The 15,622-nt window shown below is 43.5% G+C and overlaps 1 protein-coding gene across 5 annotated transcripts in view; it reads right to left on the reverse strand.

Annotated features, from left to right (window-relative positions):
* Nucleotides 1–4,173, reverse strand: part of CDC42BPA (CDC42 binding protein kinase alpha) — a 192,811-nt gene extending 188,638 nt beyond the window's left edge. For 2 of the 5 annotated variants that reach the window (XM_064446400.1, XM_064446399.1), the window contains exons 1-2: nt 3,538–4,173; nt 2,539–2,763 (exon numbers count right to left, since the gene is read on the reverse strand). In XM_064446400.1, coding sequence (XP_064302470.1) covers nt 2,539–2,734 — 196 coding nt within the window. In that variant the 5' untranslated portion in view covers nt 2,735–2,763; nt 3,538–4,173. The remainder of the gene's footprint in view (nt 1–2,538; nt 2,764–3,537) is intronic. The other 3 variants (XM_064446401.1, XM_064446398.1, XM_064446396.1) reach the window with 3 other exon arrangements.
* Between the last annotated feature and the right edge of the window lie 11,449 nt (nt 4,174–15,622).

A 15,622-nucleotide genomic window follows, 5' to 3' on the forward strand; every position in this document is an offset into this window, starting at 1 on the left:
ACTTTGCAATTTATAAATGCACAAACATACCAGTTCATACCATTCCAAGACCAGTTCCAATAATTTCAGATTGCACTCCTCGCAATAATAAAGCAAATTTGAGGATGTTTGGCATAGACCCACAAAACATCTTTCCAAGACAGCAACTTACTGACATCCACCAGTAGATACACCACGCACTGAGTTATATTTCACTGATGGGAAAAATTAATATACACTATTTTACATGGTACATTCAAAACTAGACGTGCTTCACAGACAGCAGTTCTCCTAACTCCCTGGTGTAAAATTGGTGGTATTTTCCCTACTGTTCAAATACGGAAGCTGAAAAAAAAAAAAGCAGCTAAAAGTACTCTCAACGTCAAGTCACTGAAAGGCAGGGGCAGAGCCTACAATTTCTGGCTGGCAGCCTTCCACTTCTGCCACTACTCCGCACATCTCCGACTTTAAAACCACATATAGCCTCTCTCTAATCAGCCACTTGCATTGTTTCCCCTTTTGGGGAGACAGATACACAAGGTCACGATTATATCAAAGAACAGGGTACCCTTAGGAACTTCACTGCACCCGAGCGCTGGAGGGTACGCTACCTCTGTAAGAACCCGATTTTTGCCAACCCCCTGATCTCAACTGAAATGCCAGAGACCACTAGCTTGACTAAGGCTTTCAGAAGAGACAACTCATGTGAGTGTTTGCAGGATAAAGACATCATTCACACAGACACTTCCAACGGCAGGTACTAGAAACGGTTGCTCTTGCATTTTACCTCACAAACCCTCCTGAAAAAACTCTCAGGCTGGAAGTCCAGATAGCAGAGCTGGGAGCAGACAGAGGACTTGGGCAACTCAGCCTTGAAAATGGGAGGAATTGGTCTCATCTGAAGCTCAAGAGTCCTGCTGGACTCACAGTTGGAGCACTAGAGTGCAAAAGTAGCAGGAAAAACAGGCCAGCAAGAAACCTTATTTCAGCCTTTCCAAAACAGTGTATTATTTCCCTTTAGCAGACTGTAAAATTTACTGTAGAAATCTTGAGATACTGTCAGAGCCTTGGAATGATGCATTTATCCACCAAACAACTACCACTGAATGCACCAGCACCCAATAGGATGGGTCCTGAACACACCGTTATGCTGATCATATTGATATGGTTAACTTTTTATTATTTAGAGGATATCAGCTGGCTACATCCACTGCAGACTACACTGAGTTCTCACATACAAAATACCCTTGGAGCCATCATATTTTCCCAGTCTTTCACAGCTTCTGTATGCCACAGTGACAGTTTTAGAGGGAAGATTCTTCAGAGGTACTTTTAATTACTATTTCCTCCACAGTGAGAATGCATTAATTATAGCCTGTTCCTCCAGATAATAACAAAGACCAGTGCAATACGAACAGTACAAGAAACTTAATTACTGAGTCAGATGTCCTTTAGATGTCAGTATGACCACAGTGAGGAGCAGGAAAACAACAGAGACATGTATCAGCCTCAAGTTGTTAGATCAGTTATCAAAACAATGTCTTTCCTCAGTGAATTCATTATGAAGAGCTTAACCAGCTAATTAATCAAACGCCTGTTATGCATTTTGAAAATGTGCTCTTTTTTTTTTTTCCTTCAGTAAAGGAGGCATGCTGATGTATTTATTACAAAGCAAATGTGGTAAATGGTTCTGCACGTAAATGCAGAAGTGCAGCATGACTTTGAAGTTTGAAGGTCAGATACAGTAACCATTCTCATCAAGGTTCTTATGTCAGACTGCATTTTCTGTTTTGCATCTATGTTTAGGAGGAGGAAGAAAATGACTTAAAAACAGAGAGACAACCAGTTCTGTGACAATGTAAGAACTGGAACACTATCATTCACCTGTTTTCATTTAAAAACCTGTGAATACCCTATCTCCCCAAAACAAAGAAAATGGAAAGGGTGCTGGGAGGACACACAATTTCATTCTGCTTTTCAACTTTGCTTTCCTCATCAGGAAAATCAGTCTGATTAATTCAGTGATGATTTTGAGTAAAAGAAGATAATGTCATTTTCTCCATTTCCACAGACATTTCAAACCCCTATCTTTAAGAGAGCTGGAGGATTTTCTTGTTGATCAACACCTCTTATAGATAGATAGCAGTATAGATTTGACTGCAGATGTAAACCAAAGAATTGTGTACTGATCTTTTTCCCAGGTACCAGAGACTTTATCCCTCGCCCTCCTATATTCCCAGCAACTTCAGGATACAAAACTCAACAGCTGGGCCTGAAGGCAAACAAATATGCCTCATGTACCAGAGTCTGATCCATGTCAAAAGAGAAAAAAAAAAAAAAAAAGAATGTATGTTTCACATGCATACCTCAAAGACAAATAACCAACATGGATTTCTTTTGAGCACCACCGCCACGTTTAAATACAGTACAACTGATAACGCTACCCAGTAAAACAACAAGTTATAAACAATCCCCTCTCACACATAAATAACAGAGACATTATACAAAGCAGACAGGGACATGGACGGATGTACACAAAATAAACACATTCAAACTCACCCCACTCTAGATACTCCAGGATGTTCTTCTCTCTTCTCAGAGGAGAATTATTACATTCATCATAAAGGCAGATCAGTATATCCAGCAAGGTTTCCACACTGAAGCATTGCCCATTAGTCTGAGTTGGCCCATCCAAAATAAACTGCTCCAACTGCTTCAAACGCACTTCTCCGGACATGGTTGTTTCAGTTTGCATTGGGGTTTCTTTTTTAATGACTATTATTACTTTGCAAAAAAAAAAAAAAAAAAAATTCTTTTGAGGGTTTTGTTGTTTAAAAAGAAGTCAACAGGATTTTTAACAAGTGTCAAACTGTGGCGGTGCTTAATTTCCCGCCCACCTCGGTGTTCCCAGCCTGAAACTAAACCCTGTGAGTTTCAGGCACACGCATACAGAGTGTATATGCGAATGCATAATTTTTAAGAGAAGAAAATAGTTATCCTAAATATATATATATTTTTTGATATGGTGACTAAGAAGAAAAAAAAAAAAATCTACGTGGCCACTACTGATGCTTTAATAATAGCAACTGCACTCAAATTCAACCGAGACTGACTGACACCGATTCCACCGTGCGTGCACAGGAATACGCACTTACATATTTTTAAAAAAAAAGACTTCTCCTTCATTCAAAATGCAGATCATGCAACACGATCCTGAGAGGAGCCCCACCGCATCATCAAAGCCCAACAGCCCCCTTCGGCTCCCACCAGCGCTTCACTTCCCAGCACGGATGATGGGAAGGGAAAAAAAAAAAACAAAACATATGCATTTATGCACACGAAGGGCAGAAGAAAACAGGGCGCACACCGGCGGGTAGAGAAGGGGTAGAGGGGGAAGGAGGGGGCCGTCCCCGCCCCGGCCCCGGCCCGGCGGGCAGCGCCTCGGCGGCCACCGCGCCCGCGTGGGGGTGGGGCGCAGGTCCCCCCCCGCCGCCCCTCCTCGGGGCGCAGCCACGTCCTGCCCCGGGCAGCCTTTCCCTTCCTCCTCCTCCTCCTTACCGAGTCTCCTTTTAAGGCTTTTCAGTGATTCAAAAAAACTAAAGTCTTCATCGTCGCCCCCTTCTCCTCCGCTGCGCCAAGGGGCGGCGGGCGGGACGCGCGCCCCTACACACCGGCACCGCCGCGGGGCGGCTGGGAAGCGCTCCGAGCCCTGTCAAATCCTTCCCATGGCTGCTGCGGCGGCGGCGCCCTCCTCCTCCGGGTGCGCGTCCTGGGGCGCAGGGAGCGCGCCGGCGGCCCCCCTCCGGCCGCACGCTGCGGGCCGGGAGGCCCCGGCGGCGCCGGCTTCACTGCCGGCGGCGAGATGCTCTCCCGTCTTGGCCCCCCCGGGCAAAGGGCATCCTCCCGCGGTGCGTGTGTGTGCGCGGTGTGTGTGTGTGTGTGTGTGTGTGTGCGCGCGGGGCGGCGGGGAGGGGTAACGGCGGCGCCCTCCCCTCCCTGCCTCCCTCCGCTTCCGCGCCCTCCGCTCCCCCGCCGCTCCCTCCCTCCCTCCCTCCCTCCCGCGGTCACACGCAGCCGCCGCCGCCGCCGCCGCCGAGCTCGCAGCAGCCCAACATGGCGGCCGCGGCGGGGGGGGGGGTGAGCCGCCGCCGAGCGCCGCCGCAGCGCGGGGAGCTGAGCCCGGGGCCGCCGCTACTGATGGGATTGAGGGGAGGAGGGGGGTGCTGCAGCAGGGAATGCAGGGATACGGGCGGACCGAGGCGGAGGGGAGGGGAGGGGAGGAAGGGAGGGATGGAAGGAGGGGAGAAGAGGCTGCCGCGCAGCGCCCCGCGGGCTGCGGCCGCCGGCGGGCTGGGCTGGGCTGCCCTGAGCCGACCCACCCGCCGGGCCGGGGGTCCCTCCGGGGCCTTCCCCCGAGGCGAGGCGAGGCGAGCCGCTCCCACCGCCTCGGCCCTCAGCCGCCCCCTCCGCCCTGCCGGCCCGTCTCCCCGGCAATTACGCCGTTCATTATAAAAACACTGGCTCATTAAGGCCGGCTGAAACGCAGGGGGAGCAGTATCCTGCCTGGTCCTTCGTTTGCACGGTTATCTCCGCCGAGCCTTTTAGCACCCAGCTCCAGGTGCGAAGGCAGACCCTCTCCGCTTCAACGACTGAAAACGTGACAGAAAATGCGGCGGTCACATCCCTGCTCACAAAGTGTCTTCCCTCCCTGGGGAGCCCGCTGTGCCACCACAGCACACGCAGGTGGAACGAGGTTGTTCGGCACTGAGATGGGGCCCCAGCCCCGGTGTGGAAAATGGCAGCCGCCCACCAGCGTGTCGTGGCAATTCTCTTCTCAAAAGGTGTAAGGGATGCGGTGGTGTGCTCAGGCTAACGCGGGGGATTAAATGTCATCTGTAAGTCAAGCCGTAACTTCAGTTCGTCCTTCATCAGAAGTCAGGTGAAAGGCGAGGAAGGCAGCACAGCTTCCAAGGGTCTCCGGCCATAGATGAAGTCCAGCATTCTCCAAAAGCTGCAAAGTCCCATATCTGCTGGAGATCCAGGGAGGGAAATGGCTCAGGCATCTGCTTCCTCAGTTCAGTAACCAACAGAAGACTGTCAGCTGGGTTTTGCCATTACAAGCATCTATATAATACTTTTTTTTTTTAAGCTGGTCTTTTTACCAGCTGATATAAAACATCAACAGTTTTATATACCCATGGAAATGAAATACATGCTACAGTTAAACAAAAATCACAGGTGTTTGCTCAGAGTCACTCAATTCCGCAAGCTCACTGGTGTGAAGCTAGATAGGACGTTGAAACGGCAGGGCAGACAGGCTGTGGGGCTGGGAAGAGTCTGCTTTCTGTTGGTGAGCCTGGAAAGGGGATCCACCAGTGTGGGCGATGGCCTTACAGAGGAAGAGGCTTTCCTGCCAACTCTTGGCAAATGAAGAAATGTGCAGAGAATTTAATTCTAAAAGGTTTTTATGCAGAAACCCTCCAAGAAATATTAAGAACTACTAAAAGTGTAAGTGAGCTTGTGACAGGGAGATGATAGGATTAAACTGAGAAGATGGGGACAAGGAAAGGGTTCCCTTCCCACGTTGGGGTACACCCTTGATATGACAAGAGCCCTGTGCAAGGACCTGGGTTGCTGCTGGTCCGTGTCTACTAAGGCTTTCGTTGAACAAGCCGCCGCAGTGCCTCCGTGGTAGAAGCCCGCTCCGAAGCTGTGGCACACAGGCGGTTTTACAGCGAGAGTAAGGTATTTCCTGCTGGCTCTCCGCTGAACTTGTGGAAATCGGGACTGAAGCTGGGGGTGGGGGACGCCTGATGACGGCAATAAAAATAAATTGCTATTGCCGGGGTAGGTGGACCAGATCAGATAGCACTTCCTATAGGGTTTGGATACACGTCAGCCAAGTTCACGCTGAACATACATTAACCATTAATAGCATTGCAGAGGGAAAAGGGGGAAGACAAAGAGTTAAAGGGATGTTAGCTCCTTGGACTTTGGCACCACTTGGTAGGGAAGTGAACTAAAGAACCACTGCCAGAGATACGATGGGTGTGGATATTTCACTTATTTAGTTATGTTACTGTGTTTTCCTCAGCCAATAATAAAGTCCTGTTTTAATTGCAGACCAAGTGTTTGCAAACAAAGAAGGATACCTAGCAAAGGCTTTCACTTTCCCTATATTTCTGGTTTTAAAGCTGAACCCTTGTTTCCGTCAGCACCACTCGACAGAAGTTGCACATCAAGCCAGTTCTTGTCAGCGTGCTTTCAGCCCAAGTGAGGCTATAGGGGCACACGACACATTTTTCTGTTAAAACTGTGCTATGCAAGCTGCAGTTGAACACAAAAGACAGGAATTATTTGTACTCTGCTCATTTGATAGCCTGTCCAAAAATATATAGGCGGTCCCCACGACAACTGGTGATACGCCCACTGGGCTCTAGTCAGCTGTCCTGTCACAGAAGCTGTGAGGAACAGGTAATGTCAACAATGACTAGCTGCATTTTTATTTGCTGGGAATTATCTATGTACCAGATGAGTAATTCTCACATTGCCCCCATGGGATGGAAAAATATTTTCTCTGTTTTATAAGAAAGACTGCAAGAGAGACTTTAGTCCAGAATATTTAGAAAACCAACAAAAGAACTTAGTTTAACACTCAGAAATTCCTTCCGTTTTGTATGTTCTGTCACTAAGACAGACCGTGTCCTAAAAATACACCCGAGTTGTGCAAACATATCCCAGTATCTTTCATAATTATCATGTTTGTTTCACCGCATTCTTATTTTAATATCACAATAATATTTGCTTCTTATTGCTTAGCTTTACAAATGTTTATGGTACCTAAAAAGTAACTGATGATAATAAGGAATTTATATCATACAATTAATTAAGCAAGCTGATAACAACACAGAATAGTAGGGAATGAGGAGGATACAGTTGAAACAATATAGTTTGTGTACTAACAATGTGTATGTTGAGTGTTGCAATACTTACTGTTAGTATAATAAACAGCCTTTTCTCTCCAGGGACATGAGATTTGTTGTTTGGGTGAAATATTTCAGATATCTGCTTTTGTCATGCAAACCATTTCTAAAGTCATAGAATCATAAAATCATTTAGGTTGGAAAAGACCCTTAAGATCATCAAGTCCAACCGTAAATCTAACACTGCCAAGTCCACCACTAAACTGTGTCCCTGAGCACCACATCAACACATCTTTTAAATACCTCCAGGGATGGTGACTCAACCACTTCCTGGGTGGCCTGTTCCAATGATTGACAACCCTTTCAGTGAAGAAACTTCCCAGTGTCCAGCCTAAACCTCCCCTGGTGCAACCTGAAGCTGTTTCCTCTTGTCCTGTCGCTTGTTACTTGGGCAAAGAGACCAACGCCCAAGTTGAGGGGGATCCCATACACTTCCCCTGCAGATGAATAAATGCTTGTAACTGGTAGATTTGATACATGCTTAGGGACATGTACTCAAGAGTGGCCTTTCTATGTTGACAAAATTTTGCAGCCAGGCTTTTCTGTTCTCCAAAACTTCACTTTGTAGACGTACATTGTTTTTACAGACATAGCAGTTCATGTCCTGAGGAAAATCTGGGCAGTACTCTGTGCAAACCAGTACTGGCACCCAATTTAGAGAACATGTGTTTAGACACCCAATGGTACCATTTGGAAAGGGGTCCTACAGCTGCTGTCTGAACTGTGGTAGTAACTTAGGTTATTATAAGAATCATAGAATCATAGAATGTCCTGAGTTGGAAGGGACCCACAAGGATCATCAAGTCCAACTCCTGTCCCTGCACAGGAGAACCCCAAGAGATTGCAGGGAACCACAGACAGAGCACACATTGGTTGCACTCTAGGATGACACTGAAGACTTACATGTGTGAAGTGAGCAAAACTTGTTCTAGTATTTGTAGCACTGTAGTTTCACATAAATCTTACTACTGGGGCAAACTTAATCCCAGCAGAGAGGTCTCTTCACTGAAACTAACGTCTATCACAGAACTAAATTAGTCTCAGTACCTATAATAATGCATTTGGTAATGTGCTTTAATGTTTTTAAAGGCTTGTAGATCTATTTTCCTCTCTGTCTTGCCAAGGCCTATTTCTCCTGTGAGGTCTACAGGCAAGCCCAAGTACAAGCACTAAATGGTACCTGGCAAAATTTATGCTTATTATATACCTAATCCCAAAACAATGATCATAAATGTGTATGTGTGTATAGATATTGTAAATATGGAATTATCTTTCTCTTCCCTCATGCTTCTTTTATTGGTCTTTGGAGTCTTATTTATAGTCTTAATGATTTTCTGTGAATGGCTGAACTGACTCATTTTACCTCAGAGACAAATTGCGTCATACTGATCTCACTTCACTGGTTCTGTATCGGCCTCACTCCCCTGGTTTTAACCTTCATTTAAAACTAATGAGAATGTGGCCACCACCAGGATACAATCTTCTGTGAAGACATGAAGTACTTTTGGCCCCGCTGAAGTGTCCAGTGCTGCTGTGCTCTGAATAGAAACAAGATAGCCTCTCTTTACAGAAGAGGAGAGGAAGCAATGAAATAGCTTATAAATTAAATTTATAACTGCATGAAATTGCTATTATTTTGAATCCCACTTTTATGAAACAAACTAGGAATTGACCAAAATCACATCTCACGCTGGCGTCCAAACAGGACCCTGTTTGCACTCTGACAATGCTGTTTCATCTCTTGATATGTCATTTTTTCCTGTAAAAGTGGGACCAAGTCTGCCAAAGCTCCCAGGGATGCTATGAAGCTTAATTAGCATCTGTGTAGCAATCTGAGATTCTTTTTACTTTCCTTTCTTTAGTAACATAAATCTAAGACTGTTCTTTTATTTTCTTCTCTCTCTCCTTTTTGTAGTCTATAATGTCTGCAACTTTTCAAGCCTTTAGTCACTCCATAGTCCAGTTCCATCCTGTGAATTCCTCTAGTTAGGCTGAAGTTTTCTTGCACTGTCTCCTGAATCTGTTACCTGTGTTATGCCACCTTTGAAAGTATCCTCAAGATACTTTAGTCCCTTAAATGAAGCTATTTAATGAGGTAGAACTCTTCCTTGGGTCAAGTGGCTTTTCAGAGTGAAGAGTTCTCAGGAAGACCACGTATTTATTTGTGAAACTGGATGGATGCAAATTTCTGCCACTGCCACACAAGGCACAGCAAAAAATGCATTGATTCAAAAGAAAAGTGGATACATTTACATTATTTGGCTAATGCCTATACAAAACTAGTGTTGCTCATCTTACAGTTGCGGTAGCTCAGCATGAGAGCTGCTTCTAAACTTACTCTCTTTGCAATGTTTCATAGTTTCTACTGATCATAACCAAGGCTTTTGATATCTGTTCCTCTAAAACTAATACCACTTCTGGTGAACACTCAATACTGGTTTATGGATTTTGGGGTTTTTTCGCATGGGTATATTTAGGCAAGAATGCAGTGAGGACCTAACTGTGAAAGTGATTTTAAAAAATGCAACGGGCTGCTACTTTCATATAAGTAACAGTGATGGAAGAGATGAGGAATGAGGAAACTTGTGACTAAAAGATCTTTGATGGGGGAAGGAAAGAGGATGTTGTGAGGAAAATGGAATAGATTGGAGAGAGAGAGGGAGAGTGATAATTAATGTGGAGATCATATGGGAAGGAAGAGTGATTTAGAAAGGGGAAGCCAAGGCAGGGAGTTTGGCAAGAGAGTGGGAGGGAAGCTTGTAAAGAGGGAGAGGGAAAAAAAACCTTATTTGTAAAAAACAGCAAATTCTGCAGTTAGATGAAAACAAGCCCAGCAAGAAGCATAATTTGGAATGTGATCCCAGGGTGGATTGAGCGGGATTAGCTTTACGTCAGAGAAGGGCTCAGAGTGCCCAGCTCATTACAAAAGGGAGTGTGAGAGATCACACACTGATCTCAATTTCCCCAAGGTTGTGGAGTTTTCAGATTAGAAGTCTGACCAATTCAGTTTTTGTTTTAAAGTAGTATTTTGGTTTATTTGAATTTTAATTGAACGAACATTGATATATTGAAAACAGGAGTACCTCTGTTTTACATTATTCATTTTTAACTTAAAAATCACAAAACATCAACAAGGCTCTACAATATATGTTTCACTGGGCAAATAGATACGGACAATGATGACAGTTGCAATTCAGGCAGAAGTCAGCGTTTTAATCAGAGACAGGATGCTTAATGTAAAGAGACACCTCCATCATGGTCTTCAGATTGAAACCACAATACTGTGGCTTATCAACAATTGGCATTTTTAGTTTGTTTGCTAAATCTTATTTAGATGGGGAGCCAGCAAGACCCATCTCTCTCTTCATGGATTAAATTTGCAATCAGTCATCACATTTTAAGCAGGTGATGGCAATGGTGCAACTAACAATGACTAACACCTTTATTATTTGCCAGTACTACATTTTGTGGATTGATTCATTTTGTGGTGAAAACAAATAGAAAAATTAAGTGCTCTGTAAAATTTGAGAGACTTGTGGAAAGCATTTGTTGTAAATAAAGACCTCTTGCCACTCAGCAGGTAACTTTAGGTCACCTCCCAAAAAGAAGAAAATCTTGAAAAGAAATGGGCAAAGGAAGACGATTTCAAAATGTTATGTAGTGTTCAGTCATGATCCCACTGAAGCCAATGCCAAAAAAGTCTCCTTGATCTCAGCAAGAACATAAGTGAACTCATAATTCCTTCTGAAACAAACAAAACTGTTTGGACTCAGATTTGTGAATGATGAGAGTGGCTTATATCTTTGCACAATGTCAACCATTTTTCTTTGTAAACTGCCAGTGCACAAATTAAGAGGATTTAATTATATGGAAAGGTTAGAAGTGTGACTCAGAGTATTTTTTTGAGATAGAGAAAGACAAATATTTGCACTAGTTTAATCAAAAGTGTGAACATAAGACTGGCTTGGATCTTCGTGCATGGATAGCAAGGCCTGTGCACTGGAAATAATTGTACTTGTGGAAGGAGCTGCTGGCCAGTGGTACCACTTCATTTTGTTAAAAATGCTGCCTTGATGAAGGCAACCTTTCTTATAGACGTGAGAGCAGATCTGATAGCATGAGTGCTCCCTACCTGCATCAGTACAAGAGAGCGAGGTTAGCAGTGAATCACTATGGAATTGTTTAAAGTAACCCAGTTCACCTTGGCTGAAATAAGTTGGGGCTCACTTAGTCCTCCCAAGACATCAAAAGGAGGGACAGTCTCCAGCAGATGGGCGAAGACAAGCTTCAGAGACAGGGTCGGGGACAATGATATCTCCTAATGGCACACACATGGGTCAGGAAGAGGACATTGCTTTACAGTCAGTCATTCAGCTGGGGAGAATTAGAGTTACAGTGGAATTTTCTTAAGGCGGGAGTATTCCTATGGACTGCATTAATTCAACTCAGTCAAATTGAAGACAAGGACTAAAAATACTAATTAAAAGTAAATATTTTCAATCAGAGTAAATTTTAACAACCCATAACTTGAAAGTAATTTGGCTGATTTTCCTCAGTTTTTGCAAAAGCGACTAAAATACACCTGGCAAGCTTCAGACTCAAGCAGCGTTCCAAGACAAAGTTATGATGAAAGGATGGAAATAGGGTGCTATAATGGAAGCTAGCTTCAGTCTTAACCACAGAGATGTTGCTGCCTCCCCTTAACATCGTCAAGCTATGCCAAAGCACACAGTAAGTGGATTAAAATCATCACATAAAATGGAATGTTTGTAAAGCTTTAGTCACGTAATGTATTTATCTGTCACAGAAACATTAATCATAATAGAGCTATATCTCAAATCTTTTCTTCCCCAGACATGGAGACGAGCACAGTTTGCCCAGAAGACCGACAATTTCTCTGTGTGGTGCACCAGGAGGAAGCGAAGGCCAGCTACATTTATCACCTGGAGTCCAGCACTGGCTGCGATTGATTTCTTGGCTCTCTCCTGAAGAGGAGGGTTTCATTTCACAGGCTGTGAAAATTGGGTTTCCATGCAGGTAATGAAAAGAGATTTTTTGAAGATGTTATAAAGAAAAGATTTGTATTTTTACAATGAAGAGCAATAGCTATAGTTGTGTGATCTCAAAAAAAAAAAAAATTTCAGCAGTTATTAGCTGTTCTTTCAACTTTTCCAACAAAGTGAAGATTTTCTTACTTGACCAAATAATGAGGAAAGTGGCTAGTGGGTGTATAATTAGCTTCCAGCTATGACTAGCACAGCTGTAAATGGCAACCACTAATCTCACAGTGACAAACCTCACTGCTGTCCCCTCAGGAGGAGGAAAGGAGCTGGGCTGCGGTCTCTGAACCTTATCCTCCCTCTGGTCAGGGACTCTGACAGACCCAGGGCGCAAAGCCTCAGGATGTTGAATTTATTGCTCCTGTTTGCTTCAAGGCCCTTCCTAAGACTTAATTCCCTCGCTCTGCAGTAAAAGTGATAATAATAAAAAGGTCTATGATTCACAGTAAAGCACTGTATCTTGTTTAAGTTAAACAAGTACCTAAGTGCTCTGCTGAATTGGGGCCAAGGGTGGATTACTGAGAGAGCTGGGCAGTCTTCCCATCTCCAGCCAGTTCACAAGTAGTCTCAGGCTAATCATGGAGTTGTTCTGGGGCTTGGTTTCCTGCACATGTTTATCATAGGGTATCTATTCTGGCTGGTAAAGATAGGGAGATAATGAGGGAACATGACAAAACTCTTCAGAACATTACGGGAGGGAAAAAGTGCTGTAGAGAAAACAGGCTTCTGCATTGGGTATATATTGCGTGTTATGTTCTCCTTATAATTTTTATTTAGTCTCTGGACTATTCAGTATTAGTGAAAAATATCGGGTCACTTATTAGCAGAGTCCACTTGCAGTTTAAATGGCAAGAGTGTAGTCTGAATTCCACAGAAACCAAAGGAAGAAGATCCAACACTGCACACAACCAGCAGCCCAGAACAGCTCAGGCTGTGTTGCCTTCAAGCAGCCTCATCATCCTCCCAGCACTGGCCTGTTGTAGGAGGTGAATCCAGCAGATTTTGACCAGGCTGTTGCCTTCATGCCATACAGCAGCCTAAAAAATTAACTTAGACCCCCTTTGCAATGACATATTATAAGGGAACTGGAACAAAGTCTTTGGCAATCTCTGCCTAGCCTCTGCTGGGAGAAGGTCCTCTAATCCGATATGGAGCTTTAAAGGCTGTTTTGCATTTCTCTGACTACTACCTGGCAGAAGGTGGCTAGAGAAAGGGCAAGGGTGTCACTGTGGAGGCCATTTTATTGATATGAGAGAGGCCTGGTTACAATGTAATAGTTTGCAAGAACAGACTTTTCTTTTAACACTTTTTCTACGTGCAAATTTATATTACATTTTGCAAAGTTCTTAGAATCCTTGAAGATTATTAGTAGCTTCAGAAGCCTTGAATCTTTAGAAGATTCAAAGTAGCTTAGTGTATTGAATTGCAAGAGAGCTATCCTGAGTACATGTTCACTGTATTTTTTGACACAGAGGAAATTAGCATTAAAAATCTTTACTAAGAATAGATTGAGCCAGAATATTAGTTTTGTAGCATAACAAACAGACAGGAAAATATAAACATGCTAGTCCATCCTATGTAAGATAAAGAGCTGAGGTAAGGTACTCTCCTGATTAACAGCTGCTAGCTGATGTTGTAAGCACAATAGTGGAGATCTTAATATTATATTAGAGCATTGTTTGTGAAACCAGAAAATGCCAGTGCTACTTTTTGTGGATTTTGAGCTACAGTTCTGAAAGAGAATAAACTCTTTTTTTATAGTAAGCAACCATGCTTTGTTTATCCATAGATAAAACAGCACTGTAGCATACTTCTGTTCTGTGACCTCCTCAAAACCTTTCTGCAGCCATTTCCTCATTCCTGACTTCTGCAGATTTAGAACCAAAAAAGACTGAAGAGCAGTGAGTATCAGCGATATTTCCTTTTTCTACTGCACACTCATGGGTCAGTACACCAGGAATACAGCACAGATCGAAATAACGATTTTTGCTCAGGCTTCCCCTTCTGCAAGGATAGAATTCCCAAATTTTAATCTCAACCCCAATTCTGGCTCACTTTCTATGCATATATGGGGTGAGGTAGCTGGGGCCGACGTGCAGACAAAGGATTAGCACTGTGGGGAATGAGCTGTTTTCAGCTCCTCCTGCACAACTGTGGATTTGAAGGCTTATTTCTTTACCTCTTTTGCGGTAAGTGAAGGGGAAAATCCAGTCAACCAATAAAAGAAATGGAATTACTGTCAATGGGAAGGGGATGTGGAAAAGGGGATTGTGGAAAGGGGGTTGTAACTAGGCTGTACCCCATGTAAGTAGTTTTCAAGGCCCACCCTCCCACCTTTGCTGGGGATGCACAGCAGAGAGCAAGCAATACAAGCCCATTCTGATGGTTTCCAACCATGGGAAAGATCTCCTGAGCTGTTTGCCAACTGATATGAGAGACCATCTTTACCTGGCCCAAGACTCCAGGCGAGTAGGCAAAGAACTGGGTAATTAAATACTGGCCCTCTTCATCTTCTCCAGGGTATGATGTGTGGGAAGATCTTAATCCCGACAGGCAGCGAGTCCAAGACAGGATTTGTCCGTCCTTAGCTGGAAACAGACTGTTTAGAGAAGACTTAATGCAGGGGCAAATCTTACGACAGAAGGAGCGAATTCAAAAGATAAGCATGATATTTAAGACATAACAATTCAGTTGCAGAAAAACCTGCTAAAAATACAGGCGGTGCCCACTAAGTGCATTGTTCAGTTAGGATGGAGGTTGGTCCTGGAACTAATGAAAGAGGATGTGATTCATCCGTTACTGAAACTACGCTAAAATTTCTCATGAAATGATAAAAAACCATTAATATGTGCATTACTTCGAAGTGTATACTCCATCAACAATGTAAAGGCTGTTGCTTAGACAGAGACAATACATAGTGTGTAATTACAATACCACTGAAGGATACAGCTTATGTGTTTAGGTATGTCAGCTGTCCAGCTGCACTTAAGTATCCTTCAGCATATCCATTACATTTGCATACGATATATGTAAATTAATATGTGCTTAACACATACCTATTTCTGTATGCATAGATGTAGTATGCATGTATATACATGTATACATATATAGGTATGATATAAGCACATATTCATTCGGAGCATTTTAATATAGTTAAAACACTGCCAAAAATGTAGACCATCTGTTTTCAATCAAAATAGCCTATTTCAGAGGAAGGGAGTGTTGTCTGGTGATCAGAGCAGGGGAACTAAGGAGTCAGGACTCATGGATTCCATTCCCAAATCTGCCAGGACTTGGCTGCCTGGTTTTGACAAGGTCTGTGACTCCCATGTACCCTGCTTTCCCCATTTGCAAAATGGGGCAGTGTCTACTCATAGGATGTTGCAATGGAAAACATAATTAGTATACGCTTGGAAAAATATAGAAGTTCTTGTTATATCATCATGGTATGTTTGAAGAGTAGAATTTAATTGAGAAATACAGTACAGGATTTGTTTCAGAAGACATACGTAACAGCTATGTGTATAATTACAGCTATTTGTACACACATGGGTAGCCTAATTTTTGAATGATAGCACCCTTAATAAAGTTAATGGGGAA

The sequence above is a fragment of the Phalacrocorax carbo genome, chromosome 3, assembly GCF_963921805.1.
Source record: "Phalacrocorax carbo chromosome 3, bPhaCar2.1, whole genome shotgun sequence".
In the NCBI taxonomy this organism is placed as follows: Eukaryota; Metazoa; Chordata; class Aves; order Suliformes; family Phalacrocoracidae; genus Phalacrocorax; species Phalacrocorax carbo.